Raw genomic sequence first — 19,504 nt, forward strand, 5'->3', positions numbered from 1 at the left:
TAATTACACATGATGATGGCTTCGTGTTTGCAGTGGATGCCCATTAGTTTTAGACCACCGGAGGACAGGATTCTAACGACGGATGAGCTTGCTTGTGCCGCTTATATTTTTGGCCCGGATTTAAAGTTCCAAGTTAATCGGTAAATCCTTATAATGATGTTACTCTCAAGGAGCTCTTCAAACATAATGTCTCCCCACGAAGATCATCTGAATTAGATTGGAATTCAAATACAGGAATATATATTGGTAAAAAGGGTACCTCATCATTTGCGCTGCCGTGGCGTTCATGTGGACCAAAAATTCCACAGGTATGTGTATAAAAACATGAACTTGTATTGTGATGACATTGTTTCGTATTACTGTTTTCAATTTTATTGTTTAATTACACATGATGATGGCTTCGTGTTTGCAGTGGATGCCCATTAGTTTTAGACCACCAGAGGACAGGATTCTAACGACGGATGAGCTTGCTTGTGCCGCTTATATTTTTGGCCCGGATTTAAAGTTCCAAGTTAATCGGTAAATCCTTATAATGATGTTACTCTCAAGGAGCTCTTCAAACATAATGTCTCCCCACGAAGATCATCTGAATTAGATTGGAATTCAAATACAGGAATATATATTGGTAAAAAGGGTACCTCATCATTTGCGCTGCCGTGGCGTTCATGTGGACCAAAAATTCCACAGGTATGTGTATAAAAACATGAACTTGTATTGTGATGACATTGTTTAGTATTATTGTTTTCAATTTTATTGTTTAATTACACATGATGATGGCTTCGTGTTTGCAGTGGATGCCCATTAGTTTTAGACCACCGGAGGACAGGATTCTAACGACGGATGAGCTTGCTTGTGCCGCTTATATTTTTGGCCCGGATTTAAAGTTCCAAGTTAATCGGTAAATCCTTATAACACTATTCGACTTGATGCAAGTCTATTTTATACGTTGGTAACAACAATTTTCTGAACTAAATATTTGCATGTGTATTCATAAAAGGATGAAGTACTGGTGTCAACTCGTACCTCGTATGCAAATAGAGAAAGTTTAGCCACGTTAATTTCAGGAGAACAAGTCATCCAAGATGTAAATATTTATTTTTTATTATTTAACATGAAAAGTACGAAATGTTAATGTCATGTATCATAAAATTAAAAATATATAATGTATTTATTTGTAGGTTATAGATTCCCTTACTTGCATTCTCACACAAGAGCATAAGAAGCTTAACAAATTGCCATCCGTATGGTTTCTGCCAACAACTTTTTCGGTAAGTTTCAGTACAAAAATACCCCGAAAAAATTTGTATTTGATAAGTTGTTTGGTTTAAGTTTCAAGCAGCATATGAATAATTTGATGTCATGTTTTTTTATGACAATATAATCAGCAACTAGCACTTACATGGTCCAGACCACCCAATCAACTAAGGGAACAACATGCAGATAACTACATGCAGATAACTAACCATTTTAGACAGGTAATAAAAATTAACACGTTACATTGCTCGCACTACACAATATCCAACCACATTTTATGTCACACAGGCTATATTCATTGAACGAATGTTAGAACACAAATCATTCTACAATTCTAGTGAAATTACTGTACCTCAGATTTCTAAGTTTCGTATCGTGGAACCGTCTGACCTGCCACAACAGAGGAAAGGCTCGTAAGTAATATTATTTAAAAAAAATTTACTGTCATGTCTATTCATTTTGTTATGTACGAATCATGTGTTTGGTTAAACTAATAAAGTAGTATAATCACACATTTAACTAAACAGTAACAACTGCGGTATCTGGGTTGCTCAATGGATGAAAGAGTGCGGGTGGACTGATAATTTTGGCATCACGGTAACCAACTTTATTCATTTTCTAAATTTTTTATTATTATTAGGTCAATGACAATGATAGGATGAAGCTAGCAATCGACTTGGTTAGCAAGGAATTCAATATGAAGAAGTCAGAAGTTATGGATAAGGCACATGCATATATGAAAGATATACTACAAAAACAGTCACGACTGCAAAAGGATATATAGTTTTTTTTTATTATTTTCATCTCATTTTATGTTACCTGAGTATTTCAATACCCATTTCAACAATTTTTAATAAGAATCTAAAGTAAAGGAAGTTGGATAAATTGAGAAAACTTGTACACACCACAAGAGATTTTAGGTTTGGTCACTATTAGATATTGTAAGCTGCCAATTACATATCTAAATAGTTTTGGATCACCAAAGCTTGAACTTCCAAAAGCCGTGTTAACATTAGACCTCCATCAACATTAGTGTAAATCTCCCATATTCTTCATAGAAAACTTAGTATTCAGTTTCTCTCTGACATCTCTGTTCGTTCTGTCTTCATCCGTTAGTTGAAACCTTCCTTCGCCGCTGACATCTCTGTTCGTTCTGTTCGTGCTTCAGGTAGGTCTTCTCCTTTTCTCCATTTTGTAGTATTTATTTATTTGTGTATTCTAGCCTGAGTTTTGTGTTGTTCGTTCTTGTGATTACTGATTCTGAAATTTCTAAGTTCATGATTTTTAGTTCTGAATATCTTATCTTCAGTGACTGGGAAATAGGAATAATTTATTTTGGTTAATTACTTAATTTTGTTCATGATTTTTGTTAGCTGGAATTTAAATTTTGTTTGCTGTAACTTGGAATCATTTTGTAGTATTTATTTTTGTATTCTAGCCTGAGTTTTGTGTTGTTCATTGTTTGCTTGATGTCCCTTAATTTTGTTCTGAACTGAGTTAATTGGAATTGAAGTAGGTAAGTGGAATAAGAGTAGATTTAATTTTGATCAAAAACACCTTGGATGTTGTTGTGTTATTTTTTTGAACCTTTCATCTTGTTATAATTGCTGATGTTGTGTTGTTGTTGGTGTTTTGTTTTGTTTTTTTAATTTATCTTCTTGCAATTAATTAGTGATTGAAAGAGTAAGCGTCGTGTACTAAATATTTAAAGATGATTATATGGGATTATGGAGAGCATTTGTCAGGGAGTGGCTGAATAGAAAAAGGAAAAATAGGTAAGCTACGGTTTCTTTGTTGAATTGGGACCCTGCCCAAGTAGATAGAATTTGACTTCGAAACAGTGAAATTAATATAATCCACTTATTGTAATTATATCCCAAGGACTTGGGATGATCCCCTCTGTTTGCTTGTGTTCTTCTGTTACTTGAGGATATAGCCATTTTTTGCATTTGTTTTTGGTTAATTAATTCAAAATAGCCAACATACCCCTTCAGAGAAATTGTCACTGGAGTTAATGTTGCATTCAGTCCTGCTGCATTTTGGCCTTCTTGAAAGAGATAACCTCTATGTTTAATTTCCTAAAAAATTATAGGCTTCTGTCTTTCCCTCATTTTTTATTCACTGTATGTTTGATTGTAGCCTCTGCTTCTCAAATGTCAATTCCTATTATTTATTTATTATTCTTTTTTTATTTATATTGTCAAAATCTTGGGTTTTGCTGATTCTATTTTGAACTAAGATGCATAGGCATTAGTATATTGAATCCGATTTTATTGCCTAATACTGGAAGTTAGGAAAAAATATATTTTTAAATGTTAAGTTTATTATTAAAACATCCCTTTTTCATTAGTCACAAAAAAATCCCCCCGTTTCATTCCTGAAACTTTTAATTGCTTTGATCTTTTCTTGTTGTTATAGTTATCTTTTTTTGGGTGACTTTACTGACTTGATTTTATAATTTTGCTCTTTCCGTTTACCCTGGAGGTTTCAACATCATTCTTAGAGAAAATACTAACACATACTCCTAAATACACCATGAGTAAGTTCTTTTAACATATGCGTGCATAACCTGAAGTTAATTCTTTTTTATTCTGGTACTGGTTATTGATGGCTCTTTTACAACTAAGATTCTTAGAACTAAATTGACTACTTTATTGTTCATGTCTATGTATTTGCATAATCTACTTTAACAAACTTGATGGATACTACTTAGCAATTGGAGAAAAACAATAATCTAAAAATATGTTGCAAGTAGAAGCATGTTCCAAGTAAGAATAAGAATGTCTGTTTAGGTCTTTAAGATACAAAAAAGCTAGTCAACCAAATGGAAAGTATAAAAGTAAATACAATTCGATGGATTGTATTTCTCTACACTTATGGGAATTATTATATATTTTTATTAGTATTTTAAATTTAAAGGAAAGGATATAATCATGTAGATAAGTGAAGGTGTGACTTGTTTACTCAAATTATTACTCTAATCTGATGCATAGATGGGTAAGATTGAAAAAAAAAACTTGCTTGGATGTGGATTATGCAGTTTATTTGCATATGGCTATGTATACTAAAAGTATAAGTATGTAATGATTTTGTTTAATAAAACGCCATTATGTATATATGTATAAATGATTTGGATCTGGATATGGACGAGCCTGATTGGAAATATGAGATTATAAAAATGTGTTATGTATGTTATTTAGAGGCATAGAGACTCAACCCCAAAGGTGACCCTTTTTCTTTTTGAATGAAAATTTAAATTTTCATTTAGAAAAAATTAGTGAGACTTTTTCATAAAATAGGTAATATTCAAGATGGTATTTCTTTATTTGTCATGCTAGATAAGTTTATGTTTAATTTGTTTATAACTGTTAGTAGTTTTTGGTTCCCTGTCTCTGTTCATTTAGTTTTTGATCATTGATCACTTGAGTAGTCAAAGTGAATTTGCTTTTCTCTTTATATCAGATTTACAATTTATTTTTTTTCTTGTTTTTAATGGTTTCTATTGTATTAATAAGCTACTAGACTGTAAACCCCGGTTAAATTAGTAGATAATTAGTTAATAAATTATTTTTTAATAAGGAGGATTAGAAATGCGAATATTATATCAAAATAGGGTAGAGCTCATCGAAACGAGAATTTTGACACTAATTTTGAAGAAAACGGTCCAAGAATGGACCGAAAGGACCGAACCGGTTGAACCGGACCCGAACCGGGCTATCGGTTCAACCGGACCAGCCCATTAAAAAGAGCCACGGGCTCATTTTCTCTTCATTTCCCTCAGCGACGCAGCAAGCCTCCCAGGGAAGAGAAGAAGAGAAATTCGTTTACGTGAAATTCAATTTCCCGTAACTCCTCCGTTCGAGCTCCGATCGCCGCACCGTTTGCGGCCACGCGTTCACCGCGTCGAGCTCTACATTTCTACCGGAACAATTTCATAGGTAACTTGCTATTTTACTCTCAGCTTCATTTTCCCCCAATTTTCGAATTTTAAGTGGGAATATTGAATTTCTTTGATTTCTGATGTTTTAGGATCCAATTAGCTTGAGAAAAACGTTCACTCTTGCTTATGTGAAGCTTGGGTAAGGTGAGGATATGATAATTCTATTTTAATTTCATTAAATTTGAGCTTTGAGTATTAAATTGGGTATATATGTATTATGAATGTGTATTAGGTTGAAAATAAATAATTGGAGCTTGAAATTGTGAATACTGGAACTTGGAGGAAGCGGATTAGTTGAGTTTTGAGGGGCTGTTTTGGTTTTGAATAAATAGCTTTGGTCGTTACGTGGAAATCGGCTAAGGTATGGTTTAGGTTTCTTGCATTTAATATATAATGTTCTGTGAAAACTTAGGCTAGATGACCATTGGATAAGTTGGAATGCAGGTGTATGTTTAATGTTTAGTAATTTATCGATGAATATATTTGGTTGAAGTTTATTGGATAATTAGTTTTTAATTTTGGATGGTGAATGTTGTTATGTTAATTTGGAGAGAATTATGGTTGAATGTTATTGTTGATTAACTAATGATTTGGTGAATTATTGATTTGAGGTATAACTATTGTGGAGGTTGTTGTGATAATGAGGTATTTTGTGTTAAAAGCCAAGGATTTGTGAACTATGATCCTTAGTTGAATTTTGGTTGTTGGATTTGAATATTGTATGAGTTTAATTGTTGATTTGAAGTAGATTTATTGTGATGATTGTTATGATGATGAGGAAGGGTATGTTGAATTGAAAAGAAAGCAGGTTTGGACCCGAAAAGGGTGGCAAAGTCCGAGTTTTAGAGGAGATGCTGCCGAAATTTTATAAAAAATTAGAGATTTTATTTAGATGATTATTTAAAAGAGATTTAGATTTAAGGGTTATATGGTTTGATTTTGAGTTATTAAGATAGTGAGTATGTTTTAAGTTTGAAGTTTGATTCTTAGAAAAGAATGAATTATGCTTTGAATTGAAACTATTGATGGATGGAATGGGAGGTGATATAATGAAGGATAAGGATTGAATATGTTTAATGTATGATGATGAATGAGATGCAATTGGGAATGATGTGGATGTTGATGAATTATAATTGAATTATTTATATGGCTTATGAATTTGAATAATCTGAGATACGAGATTCCCTGGATTAAGTGCCGTGGCTTGCCACCACGTGTACCAGGTTGAAAACTCGATACTCTGTTGACCCTACGACGTAAGTGTGACCGGGCACTATATAAATTCCCGGGAATGTTACCCCCATTGAGCAATATTGATTATTTGAGAAAAATCTATGCATAGACTCTTGGGGATGCACGTCGGGGGACAGTCTAAGGACAATTCAGACTTGTCGGGTTGGCTGGATAACCGACAGATGAGCCTCATCAGCCATAGGACAGGCATGCATCATATGCATATTACTTGAATTACTTGTTTGTGCTCTAATTGGGTGTGCCTATCTGTATTTGCCATGCTAAATGTGTATTTGTTACCTGCAGTAGTTGTAACTTTCTTGTGTTTGCCTTTATCTGTTTATTTGTCTGTGAAAATGCATGATGGAATTGGAGGTATGGAGGAATGGCAGTATAGGACTTAGATTTAAGGTTAAGTTAAGTTAGGATTAAATATTTCTAGGAAACCACCTTTTATGGCTTCTGTTTAATACTTTAAGCTCTACAATCTGAGTGTCGGCGTTCTAGGATTGCCTCTGGCATTCCCAGGACCTTATATATTATGCGTGTGGCACCTTTACCATACTGAGAACCTCCGGTTCTCATTCTATACTATGTTGTTAATTTTCAGATGCAGGTCGAGAGGCATCTCGTTAGGTGTCTGGACTCTTGAAGCGGAGTGGTTACTGGGATATTTTGTTATGCTATGATGTATATATATGTACTTAGTTTTCTCTCCGCATGACTTATTCTTTTTGATCCTCTTAGAGGTTTATGGAGAGGCAGGATTGTGTATATGTACTTTTGGGTTTTGGATATGTATGTATATATATGTGTAAATATTCTCCGGCCAGTCTTGACTTCGCAGGCTGAGTTAGGAGCTTGATATTTTGTATCTTTGGCACTCTATTCCTACTTCTGTTATCTTATGTTTGACAGTTACAGTTTTCTTAGCATGCAAGTTAACTCGTTCCTTGAGCGTTGCGCTTTTATCTCGCGATTTTTATTTTCCCTATCCTTCAAGGCTCCTAGCATATTATAACTCTTCTGCTATTATATGTACTTATTTTATTTTAGAGGTCGTAATACCACATCACCTTTGTTTTACGACTTAAGCGTAAAGCTTTGTGTGGTAGGATGTTACATTAATGGTATCAGAGCAGTTCGTTCCTATAGAGCCTGAAAGACGGACTGATTGTGCTTCTGTGCATTCTCTGTATATGTGTTTATGTGCTATTAGGATATCTGATTGATATATATGGCATAAATGTTTGTGAGCATGCATTTGGAACTTAAAGCATTAGACCTGCGATATTGAGACTGATCAACTTAATATCACTTGTTTGGTGTGTATAGGGACCAGATGTCGACTCGCGGACGCGGTCGCGGGCGAGGTAGAGGTAGGACAGGCACCGTTACTCCTGTACCCACAGGGACTGATCCAGTAGACTTTATGGCTGCCTTGGGAAATATGGCTGCAGCTATGCAGGCAACAGCTGAGGCACTGGGTAATCAGATAAATCAGGGTAATCATGGGAACAATAATGATGAGGACGGTCCTATGACACTTGCTACATTTCTGAAAGTTCGCCCTCCGACTTTTAGGGGAACCTCAAATCCAACTGATGCAGATAATTGGATTCAGGCTATGGAAAGGGCGTTACAGGCACAACAGGTTCCTGAAGAGCAATGGGTTGAATTTGGGACTTATCAGTTGCAAGGTGAAGCTCAGTATTGGTGGTAGGGAACACGACGTATCCTGCAGCCTGATGGTGCTGCGATTCCTTGGGAGGTTTTCCGGACAGAGTTCTATAAGAAATACTTTCCTAATTCAGCTAGAAATGCCAAGGAACTTGAATTAATGCAGTTAAAGCAGGGACAAATGACTGTTGCTGAGTATACCAGCAAATTTGAGGAGTTATGTCGCTTTTCTCATATCTGTCAAGGTGCGCCTGAAGATTTTGCTGAATGGAAGTGTATTAAATATGAGGGAGGTCTTCGGAGCGATATTCTGAGCTTCGTTGCCCCAATGGAGATCAGGGTATTTTCTGAATTGGTGAATAAGAGTAGGGTGGCTGAGGATTGTGTGAGGAAGGCGGCAGCAGAGAAAGGGAGTTTGAGGATGCCTTTTCAGAGGCCTTCAGGGAGGAACTTTGCTCCGAGAGGTAGGAATTTCAAACGTGGAGGTTTTGTTTTGCAGCAGACTCAGGGTCAAGGTAATTACAGAAGGCCGAATATTACTGCTAATCAAGGAAAAAGGTTTGGGAAGCAGCCACAGCAGGATCTGAATTGTCAGAAGTGTGGAAAATATCATCCTGGAGTTCCGTGTAGATTAGGACTTGGAGTGTGCTATTCCTGTGGACATCCCGGGCATATAGCCAGTAATTGCCCTGAGAAGAAGAAGTATGAGACTGGTAGGGTGCAACAGCCGGGGAGAGTATACACTACTTCTACCATTGGTGCTGAGGGATCTGAGACACTTATTAGAGGTAATTGTGAAATGGCTGGTAAAATCTTAAATGCTTTATTTGATTCAGGAGCAAGTCATTCATTTATTGCATTTGAAAAGGCCCATGAATTAAGATTGAGAATGGTGGTCTTAGGTTATGATTTGAAAGTATATAATGCTACTCATGAAGCTATGGTGACTAGGATAGAATGTCCACAAGTTCCCTTTCGAGTACAACAGCGTGAATTTGTGCATGATTTGATTTGTTTGCCTATGACTGGTCTTGATCTCATTTTGGGATTGGATTGGTTATCCAAGAATCATGTTTTGCTTGATTGTTCTGAGAAGTCAGTACAGTTTATGCCAGAAGGGTCAGAAGCACCGGTTGTGGTGAATAGTTACTATTTGAACTCTATGATAGTAAACTGTTCTGGAACCGAATGTCAGGGTATTATGTTATTAACTGCGGGAGTATCAGGTGATGATCAGAGTTTAGAGCAAATTCCGGTTGTATGTGAATTTCCAAATGTGTTTCCGGATGATATTAATGAATTCCCACCTAACCGAGAGGTTGAATTTGCAATTGAGTTGGTACCTGGATCCGGTCCAATTTCAATTACTCCTTATAGGATGTCGCCTTTAGAAATGGCTGAACTGAAAGCTCAGCTGGAAGATCTGTTGGGTAAGCATTTTATCCGACCAAGTGTTTCTCCGTGGGGAGCGCCAGTGTTACTGGTAAAGAAGAAGGATGGGAGTATGCGGCTGTGTGTCGATTATCGGCAATTGAATAAGATCACTGTGAAGAATAAATATCCGTTGCCTAGAATCGATGATCTAATGGATCAGCTACAGGGTGCCAGTGTGTTTTCTAAGATTGACCTGCGATCCGGATATCATCAGATAAGGGTTAGAGACGAGGATATTCCGAAAACTGCTTTCAGAACCCGTTATGGTCATTATGAGTATACAGTGATGTCTTTCGGGTTAACTAATGCCCCGGCAGTATTTATGGATTATATGAACAGGATTTTTCAACCGTATCTGGACAAGTTTGTTATTGTCTTCATTGATGACATTCTTGTTTATTCTAAGACTGAAGAGGAACATGCTGATCATTTGCGAACTGTGCTGCAAATTCTGAGAGACAGGAAGTTATATGCTAAGCTATCTAAATGTGAGTTCTGGAAGAGTGAAGTGAAGTTTCTTGGCCACGTGGTGAGTAAGCAGGGGGTAGCTGTGGATCCTGCTAAGGTGGAAGCAGTGATGAATTGGGAGCGACCAACTTCAGTGACAGAGATCAGGAGTTTCTTAGGTTTGGCAGGGTATTATCGCAGATTCATTAAGGGATTTTCACAGCTCGCCTTACCTTTAACTAAGTTGACTAGGAAGGATACACCTTTTATCTGGACTCCGGAATGTGAAGAGAGTTTCCAGGCATTGAAGCACAGGTTGACTACTGCACCTGTATTGGTATTACCTGAACCAAGTGAATCGTTTGAAGTGTATTGTGATGCATCTCTGAAAGGGTTGGGGTGTGTTTTGATGCAGCACCAGAATGTTGTAGCATACGCCTCACGGGAGTTAAGGCCGCATGAGATGAACTACCCGACACATGATTTAGAACTTGCTGCTGTTGTGTTTGCTTTAAAGATTTGGAGGCACTACCTCTATGGCGTTAAGTTTCATGTTTTCTCAGACCATAAGAGTTTGAAGTATCTTTTTGAGCAGAAAGAGTTGAATATGCGTCAGAGGAGGTGGATGGAGCTTCTGAAAGATTATGATTTTGAATTGAATTATCATCCAGGAAAAGCGAACGTTGTGGCGGACGCTTTGAGTCGGAAGTCTTTATATGCAGCTTGGATGATGCTACGGGAGGAAGAGTTACTAAAGGCATTTCAAGGTTTGAATTTGGGAGTTAGAGAAGAATTTGGAATTTTGTGTTTGAGTCAGTTACAGATTTCAAGTGATTTTAAATCAGAACTTCTGAAGGCTCATCAAGATAGTGAAGCGTTACGTAAGGTATTACCAGCAGTTGAACAGGGAAAACAGTGGAGAATGTCAAAAGGTCAGGATGGTTTATGGAGGTTCAAGAACCGGATTATTGTGCCTGATGTTGGAGACCTACGACAAAGTATCTTGAAGGAAGCTCACAAGAGCGGGTTTTCAATTCACCCAGGGAGCACTAAAATGTATCAGGATCTGAAAGCGATGTTCTGGTGGCCAGGTATGAAGAATGATGTGGCATTGCATGTATCTAAATGTTTAACGTGTCAGAAGGTTAAGATTGAGCATCAGAGACCATCAGGGACCCTTCAGCCTTTGGAGATTCCACAATGGAAATGGGAGAGTATCGCAATGGATTTTGTGATAGGTTTGCCTAGAACCCGATCTGGTTGTGACGCTATTTGGGTGGTTGTGGATCGACTGACAAAATCAGCTCACTTTCTTCCTATCCGAATAAGTTGCACAATGGAGGAATTGGCTCGAATGTATATCAAAGAGATTGTCAGGTTGCATGGTGTGCCTTCTACTATCATATCTGACAGAGATCCTCGTTTCACATCAAGGTTCTGGGGAGCTTTTCAGCGTGCATTTGGGACTCAGTTAAGCTTGAGTACTGCGTATCACCCTCAGACAGATGGTCAGTCAGAAAGAACTATTCAGACCTTGGAAGATATGCTAAGAGCTTGTGTTTTGGACCAACCGGCGAGCTGGGACCGGTATATGCCATTAGTAGAGTTTGCTTATAATAATAGCTATCATGCGAGCATCGGAATGGCTCCATATGAGGCTCTGTATGGCAGGAAATGTCAATCTCCATTGTGTTGGTATGAAACTGGAGAAAGGAGTTTATTAGGGCCTGAGATGATAGCCGAAACGACTGAGCAGATAAAGAAGATTCGTAGTCGAATGCTTATAGCCCAAAGCCGCCAAAAGAGCTATGCTGACCAGAGGCGAAAGCCTTTGGAGTTCGAAGAAGGAGAACATGTCTTTTTGAAAGTTACACCAACCACTGGAGTGGGAAGAGCTATTAAGACCAAGAAACTGAATCCCCGTTATATTGGACCGTTTGAGATTCTGAAAAGAATTGGACCAGTGGCTTATAGAATTGCCTTACCGCCATACCTTTCGAATTTGCACGATGTGTTCCATGTGTCACAGCTTCGGAAGTATAATCCTGACGCAAGTCATGTTCTAGAACCAGAACCAATCCAAGTGAGAGAAGATCTAACACTCCCAGTAATTCCGGTGAGGATTGATGACACCAGTGTTAAACGATTACGAGGAAGGGAAGTATCATTGGTAAAAGTAGCTTGGAGACGAGCTGGTATCGAGGAACATACCTGGGAACTCGAATCAGATATGCGAAAGGACTATCCACATCTCTTTTCAGGTAACTATATTTGAATTTTGAGGGCAAAATTCTTTATTAGGTGGGTAGAATGTAAACCCCGGTTAAATTAGTAGATAATTAGTTAATAAATTATTTTTTAATAAGGAGGATTAGAAATGCGAATATTATATCAAAATAGGGTAGAGCTCATCGAAATGAGAATTTTGACACTAATTTTGAAGAAAACGGTCCAAGAATGGACCGAAAGGACCGAACCGGTTGAACCGGACCCGAACCGGGCTGTCGGTTCAACCGGACCAGCCCATTAAAAAGAGCCACGGGCTCATTTTCTCTTCATTTCCCTCAGCGACGCAGCAAGCCTCCCAGGGAAGAGAAGAAGAGAAATTCGTTTACGTGAAATTCAATTTCCCGTAACTCCTCCGTTCGAGCTCCGATCGCCGCACCGTTTGCGGCCACGCGTTCACCGCGTCGAGCTCTACATTTCTACCGGAACAATTTCATAGGTAACTTGCTATTTTACTCTCAGCTTCATTTTCCCCCAATTTTCGAATTTTAAGTGGGAATATTGAATTTCTTTGATTTCTGATGTTTTAGGATCCAATTAGCTTGAGAGAAATGTTCACTCTTGCTTATGTGAAGCTTGGGTAAGGTGAGGATATGATAATTCTATTTTAATTTCATTAAATTTGAGCTTTGAGTATTAAATTGGGTATATATGTATTATGAATGTGTATTAGGTTGAAAATAAATAATTGGAGCTTGAAATTGTGAATACTGGAACTTGGAGGAAGCGGATTAGTTGAGTTTTGAGGGGCTGTTTTGGTTTTGAATAAATAGCTTTGGTCGTTACGTGGAAATCGGCTAAGGTATGGTTTAGGTTTCTTGCATTTAATATATAATGTTCTGTGAAAACTTAGGCTAGATGACCATTGGATAAGTTGGAATGCAGGTGTATGTTTAATGTTTAGTAATTTATCGATGAATATATTTGGTTGAAGTTTATTGGATAATTAGTTTTTAATTTTGGATGGTGAATGTTGTTATGTTAATTTGGAGAGAATTATGGTTGAATGTTATTGTTGATTAACTAATGATTTGGTGAATTATTGATTTGAGGTATAACTATTGTGGAGGTTGTTGTGATAATGAGGTATTTTGTGTTAAAAGCCTAGGATTTGTGAACTATGATCCTTAGTTGAATTTTGGTTGTTGGATTTGAATATTGTATGAGTTTAATTGTTGATTTGAAGTAGATTTATTGTGATGATTGTTATGATGATGAGGAAGGGTATGTTGAATTGAAAAGAAAGCAGGTTTGGACCCGAAAAGGGTGGCAAAGTCCGAGTTTTAGAGGAGATGCTGCCGAAATTTTATAAAAAATTAGAGATTTTATTTAGATGATTATTTAAAAGAGATTTAGATTTAAGGGTTATATGGTTTGATTTTGAGTTATTAAGATAGTGAGTATGTTTTAAGTTTGAAGTTTGATTCTTAGAAAAGAATGAATTATGCTTTGAATTGAAACTATTGATGGATGGAATGGGAGGTGATATAATGAAGGATAAGGATTGAATATGTTTAATGTATGATGATGAATGAGATGCAATTGGGAATGATGTGGATGTTGATGAATTATAATTGAATTATTTATATGGCTTATGAATTTGAATAATCTGAGATACGAGATTCCCTGGATTAAGTGCCGTGGCTTGCCACCACGTGTACCAGGTTGAAAACTCGATACTCTGTTGACCCTACGACGTAAGTGTGACCGGGCACTATATAAATTCCCGGGAATGTTACCCCCATTGAGCAATATTGATTATTTGAGAAAAATCTATGCATAGACTCTTGGGGATGCACGTCGGGGGACAGTCTAAGGACAATTCAGACTTGTCGGGTTGGCTGGATAACCGACAGATGAGCCTCATCAGCCATAGGACAGGCATGCATCATATGCATATTACTTGAATTACTTGTTTGTGCTCTAATTGGGTGTGCCTATCTGTATTTGCCATGCTAAATGTGTATTTGTTACCTGCAGTAGTTGTAACTTTCTTGTGTTTGCCTTTATCTATTTATTTGTCTGTGAAAATGCATGATGGAATTGGAGGTATGGAGGAATGGCAGTATAGGACTTAGATTTAAGGTTAAGTTAAGTTAGGATTAAATATTTCTAGGAAACCACCTTTTATGGCTTCTGTTTAATACTTTAAGCTCTACAATCTGAGTGTCGGCGTTCTAGGATTGCCTCTGGCATTCCCAGGACCTTATATATTATGCGTGTGGCACCTTTACCATACTGAGAACCTCCGGTTCTCATTCCATACTATGTTGTTAATTTTCAGATGCAGGTCGAGAGGCATCTCGTTAGGCGTCTGGACTCTTGAAGCGGAGTGGTTACTGGGATATTTTGTTATGCTATGATGTATATATATGTACTTAGTTTTCTCTCCGCATGACTTATTCTTTTTGATCCTCTTAGAGGTTTATGGAGAGGCAGGATTGTGTATATGTACTTTTGGGTTTTGGATATGTATGTATATATATGTGTAAATATTCTCCGGCCAGTCTTGACTTCGCAGGCTGAGTTAGGAGCTTGATATTTTGTATCTTTGGCACTCTATTCCTACTTCTGTTATCTTATGTTTGACAGTTACAGTTTTCTTAGCATGCAAGTTAACTCGTTCCTTGAGCGTTGCGCTTTTATCTCGCGATTTTTATTTTCCCTATCCTTCAAGGCTCCTAGCATATTATAACTCTTCTGCTATTATATGTACTTATTTTATTTTAGAGGTCGTAATACCACATCACCTTTGTTTTACGACTTAAGCGTAAAGCTTTGTGTGGTAGGGTGTTACATAGACCAACTTGATTAAATTTGGTTACTAAAAATAACGAGTATCTTTTGCCACAAGGATTTTTCTCTATTTTGTCAATTCATATATTATTTATATCAGATGATATTATGTCTCTTGTATGGGAAAATATATAGCTTGTCCTTCAAAATTGATACCTCTGGAAAAATTTGCTTTATAAGACTAATGACTAGGCTCATTAGTTATGGAAATTTGCTTATCTATTTAGAGCGAGGATCCCAACAAATACAGGACTTGAATTGGTAGTTTCAATGTTTCGCCTTGAAGAAAGCTATTGGAATTTTCCACTTTAGAATGGATTTGAATCTTAACAAAGTGGAGGGTGCATTCGGTTATCAATTGAGGGTATATGATTGTGTAGGTAGAATGGTGGATTGTCCAATATCATTCTAAATCCAATTTTAATGTGGAATAGTAGAGAATTGGAGTGGATGTCTAGATCCTTTCCTCCATTCAAATTTTCATCAAATTTGGGTCTTGCCATCTTTATACACCCAAACAGAACTTTTGAAAAATGAATGTAATGGTGGCATTTTGTCCTTATTGAATATAAGTTAGTTTGGTAAATGAGAAAGTGATTTCTACTAGATTGAAGAAATCATACCGCCTATTTATTTTTATTTTATCCTCATTGGTTATTTAATTTTGATAAGAAACACCTTGGATGTTGTCATATTTTTTTGAACCTTTCATCTTGTTATAGTTGCTGATGTTGTGTTGTTGTTGGTGTTGTGTTTTGTTTTTTTAATTTATCTTCTTGTAATGTCCCTGTTTGCTGGTATTCTTCTGTTACACACAATGCCCCTTTCACTTTCACTTTCATATGGAAGAGGATGCTTTTTTCTTTAGATTTGGTGTATAATCTCCTAAGAGTATTTACTTAATCTGAATTATTTCTATTTTATTTAATTGTGCTGCTTACTTTCTAAACTAATTTTCACTTTGCTCGTTTCCTTCGAAAGAAGTGAAATAGAAGTCATTAAGTAGAGAAGGCCTTAACAAATTATATGATATTAATTATGTATATCTATTGAATGATTATGAAGCAAATAAAAATGGGTAGTAGCCAGCCAGAAATAAAAAGAAGCTGAATGCTTTTTCTTGTGCATGCCCTCATGATTCCTGAACATTAGATTAAAATGCATCCAACTCAGTGTTGTCTTCTTTTATACGCCTTATTTGAATTAATTTCTAATATTTATTATCTATATTGTTTCTATAAACATACGTGCCTGACATAGTTCTGGTCAGGTGCAAGTATTACTACCACATGTTTTCATTTTATCTTTGGTGAGAATGTCATTTTTACTTTGTACAGACCATGACAAATGAAATTCTAAAGTGATGAAATCACTGATGCTCATTTTAAAAAAAATTAATCTAAATATATGTTGTTCTGCTTAGGTCTTTAAGATACAAAGAAGCTAGTCAACCAAATGGGGGACATAAAAGTAAATACAATTGGATGGATTGTATTAAAATCTTTTAGTTCTTTAAAGGTGTTGCTGTATTTTATGTAAATTAGTGGTAATTTTTCTAGTCTACATATCTGTGAAATGTTAATTGTGTGTTGATGTGTTTGTTTTTTTATAAATTGTAGGTGTATGTTAATTTTTGGGAGATGGCGCCATCGGATAGCGATTTTTTTGGAACAGACTCTGATGAAGAGTTCCAAGAGGAGACGATCTAGATTTTTTAGACGACGATTCAGAGACTGATGAAGATAGACCTCAAGATAAGAGAATAGCAGAGCTGTCACGAGAAGATATCATGCAACTTCAGTTTACAGATGAGGAAGCTGTTTATCGATTCTACAAGACTTATGCAATGATGCACGGTTTCGCTGTGAGGTTGGATGAAGTCAGACGCGATAGCGATGGTTGCGTAATTATGCGCCAAATTGTTTGCAATCGGGCGGGCTCAAGAAAGGAAGAGGTTGAAAAGGACGAAAGAATCCTGGACCACCAACCCCTAACTCGAAGTTGTTGCCGGGCGAGAATTCGTGCAAGACTAGATAGAAAAATTCATAAATGGAAGGTTGTTTCATTCTACGAAGAGCACTTTCATGGATTAGTTGATCCACTTGACGTTAGCATGATGCCTGAGTATCGCACATTCAGTGTCTCGGATAAAGCTCAGGCGAAGAATTTGCACGACATAGGAATCAGGACCTGTCACATCTTGGGATACTTGGCTGCTCAAAAAGGTGGATATGCAAACTTGTCATCAACCAAAAGATATGTACAACCTCATTACTCAACATAGGAAGGAAAAAGTGAAGGGTGGTGATGCAAATGCTGCAATAAGCTACCTGAGAGGTAAAGCTAGGAATGATTCTTATTTCTTTGGCAAGTACACATTAAGTAATGAGAATCAATTGGAAATTTGTTTTGGGCTGATGGGACTAGCCCTATTGATTATGAATGCTTTGGGGATGTCTTGACATTTGATTCGACTTACAATAGGAACGTCTACAATAAACCACTTGTGATATTTTCTGGTAGCAATCATCATGGGCAGACCGTCATATTTGGATGTGGTCTTATTGTTAATGAGGATATTGGTTCATACAAGTGGCTCTTGGAAACTCTTTTGGAAGCAATGGGGAATAAACACCCTATGGCAGTTGTCACCGACGGAGATCTTTCAATGAGAGAAGCCATTAAATAGGCCTTTCCTTATGCAACACATCGACTATGTGCATGGCACTTACATAGGAATGCATGCGAGAAGGTTAAGAACAATGGATTTTTAAATGACTTCAAGAAATTGATTTATGCTAATGTGAGTGTTGAAGAGTTTCAGGTCATGTGGGGAGACATGGTGACGAGGTATAACTTATCAAGCAACTCTTGTGTCGACCAAACCTATGAGTTGAGGAATTTATGGGCTCTTGCATATTTGAGGGATCAATTTTTTGGGTGAATTAGGACAACATCCCAGTGTGAAGGGATTAACTCTCTGATAAAAGCATATGTAAGAAAGAAAGATACCCTTCTTGAATTCATCAATAACATGGAGACCGTTGTTAGCCATTATAGGAACAATGAAAGAGTTGCAGAGTTCAATAGTAAATATACCGATCCAGTACTTGTGACTTCTTTGACGACACTTGAAGATTTTGATGCAAAGACTTTCACTCGTAACATGTTCCGGAAGGTCAGGAAGGAAATTGAGGGTGCTTGTGCTATGAATACAGAGTTGGTAATTTAGGATGGTGGAAAACTATACTTCAAGTGTAACAGTTTTGGAGTGCCAGAGATTGATCATGTGGTTGAGTTTGACAGAGTTGGGGGGATGCTTCGTTGTGAGTGTCTGTGGTTTGAAAATAGAGGGATTCCCTACATGCACATATTCACATGCCTAAAGCACCAACACGTTGAAGTTATTCCAGAACGCTTAGTGTGCAAGCGTTGGACGAAGAATGCCAAGAGCGATTTCAGGAAGTCAAACGTCGATGATCCAAGTGATTCTGATAAGGTACTAAAGTGTCGTTTGGGTGTGTTGGGTGCTGAGTGTTCTAGGTTGATGGATGTTGCAAGTAAGAACTCAAGTGATTTTGTCGAAGCAATGAATGATGTTGTCAACACAATTACAAAACTCCAAAAGCAAGGTAAAAATCCACGCAACGGTAATTTAGACGATGACTACGTTGTTGACCCATTGGTGGTGAAGAGTAAGGGAGCTCCCAAGAAAAACTCAAAATTTAAGCAACGTAGAAGGTGTTCAAACTGCGGTGTGGCAGGGCACTACAACAAAAGTTGTCCTAATGTTCTTGGTAGAATCCCAAAGGAGTCGATAGACGATGATACAGAAAAGAATATCAGCAGCCATCTTGACATGCTCACTAAGGTATCTCATACTATAACTATGTTTAGAATTTCGTTGTATGGTGATTCGGCATATTGTGTTTTGGATTTATAAACTATGTTATTTTTATGCTTTTGTAATGGAAGATGACGTTTGGTTTGTGATCAGCGCAAAAGACATGACAGTATGAAAAATCAGCAGAAGATGGAAAAAGATAGGAACATTGGTGGTGGAACAACACTAACCTCAACAGCTAAATCGGCTTTTACTGATCAAGTGAAAACATCAAGTCCTGGTCCCGATATCCCGGTTTGTGCATCTACAAGTAACGAAGAGTCTGGGATGAGTTCCAGAACAACTGAATCTCCTGTTGTGGCCCCTGAAACTGGAATGGCAGATTGAAGAAGATTCAGATTTTAGGATGATTGGTAATTTTGTACCATTTACTAATTACCTTTGTTTTGTATAGTTTGCATTCATTGATTGATTTGACATTTATTGAACTAGGAAGATTATGTCATTTTACTCATTTGCTATTAAATTTTTAAATTTCTTTTCTTTTTATGTTATCACCTTTTTCATTTACTAAAATAGGACAACAGAAG

The 19,504-nt window shown here is 37.0% G+C and overlaps 1 protein-coding gene across 1 annotated transcript; it reads left to right on the plus strand.

Annotated features, from left to right (window-relative positions):
- The first annotated feature begins 16,859 nt into the window (after positions 1-16,859).
- Positions 16,860-19,301, plus strand: LOC140176854 (protein FAR1-RELATED SEQUENCE 5-like). Its single transcript, XM_072208409.1, has 6 exons — positions 16,860-17,311; positions 17,555-17,662; positions 17,807-17,920; positions 18,020-18,248; positions 18,303-18,941; positions 19,068-19,301. Exons 1-6 carry the CDS (start codon positions 16,860-16,862, stop codon positions 19,299-19,301), a joined length of 1,776 nt encoding a protein of 591 aa, XP_072064510.1.
- Positions 19,302-19,504: the final 203 nt, after the last annotated feature.

This window comes from Arachis hypogaea, chromosome 12 (assembly GCF_003086295.3).
Source record: "Arachis hypogaea cultivar Tifrunner chromosome 12, arahy.Tifrunner.gnm2.J5K5, whole genome shotgun sequence".
In the NCBI taxonomy this organism is placed as follows: domain Eukaryota; kingdom Viridiplantae; phylum Streptophyta; class Magnoliopsida; order Fabales; family Fabaceae; genus Arachis; species Arachis hypogaea.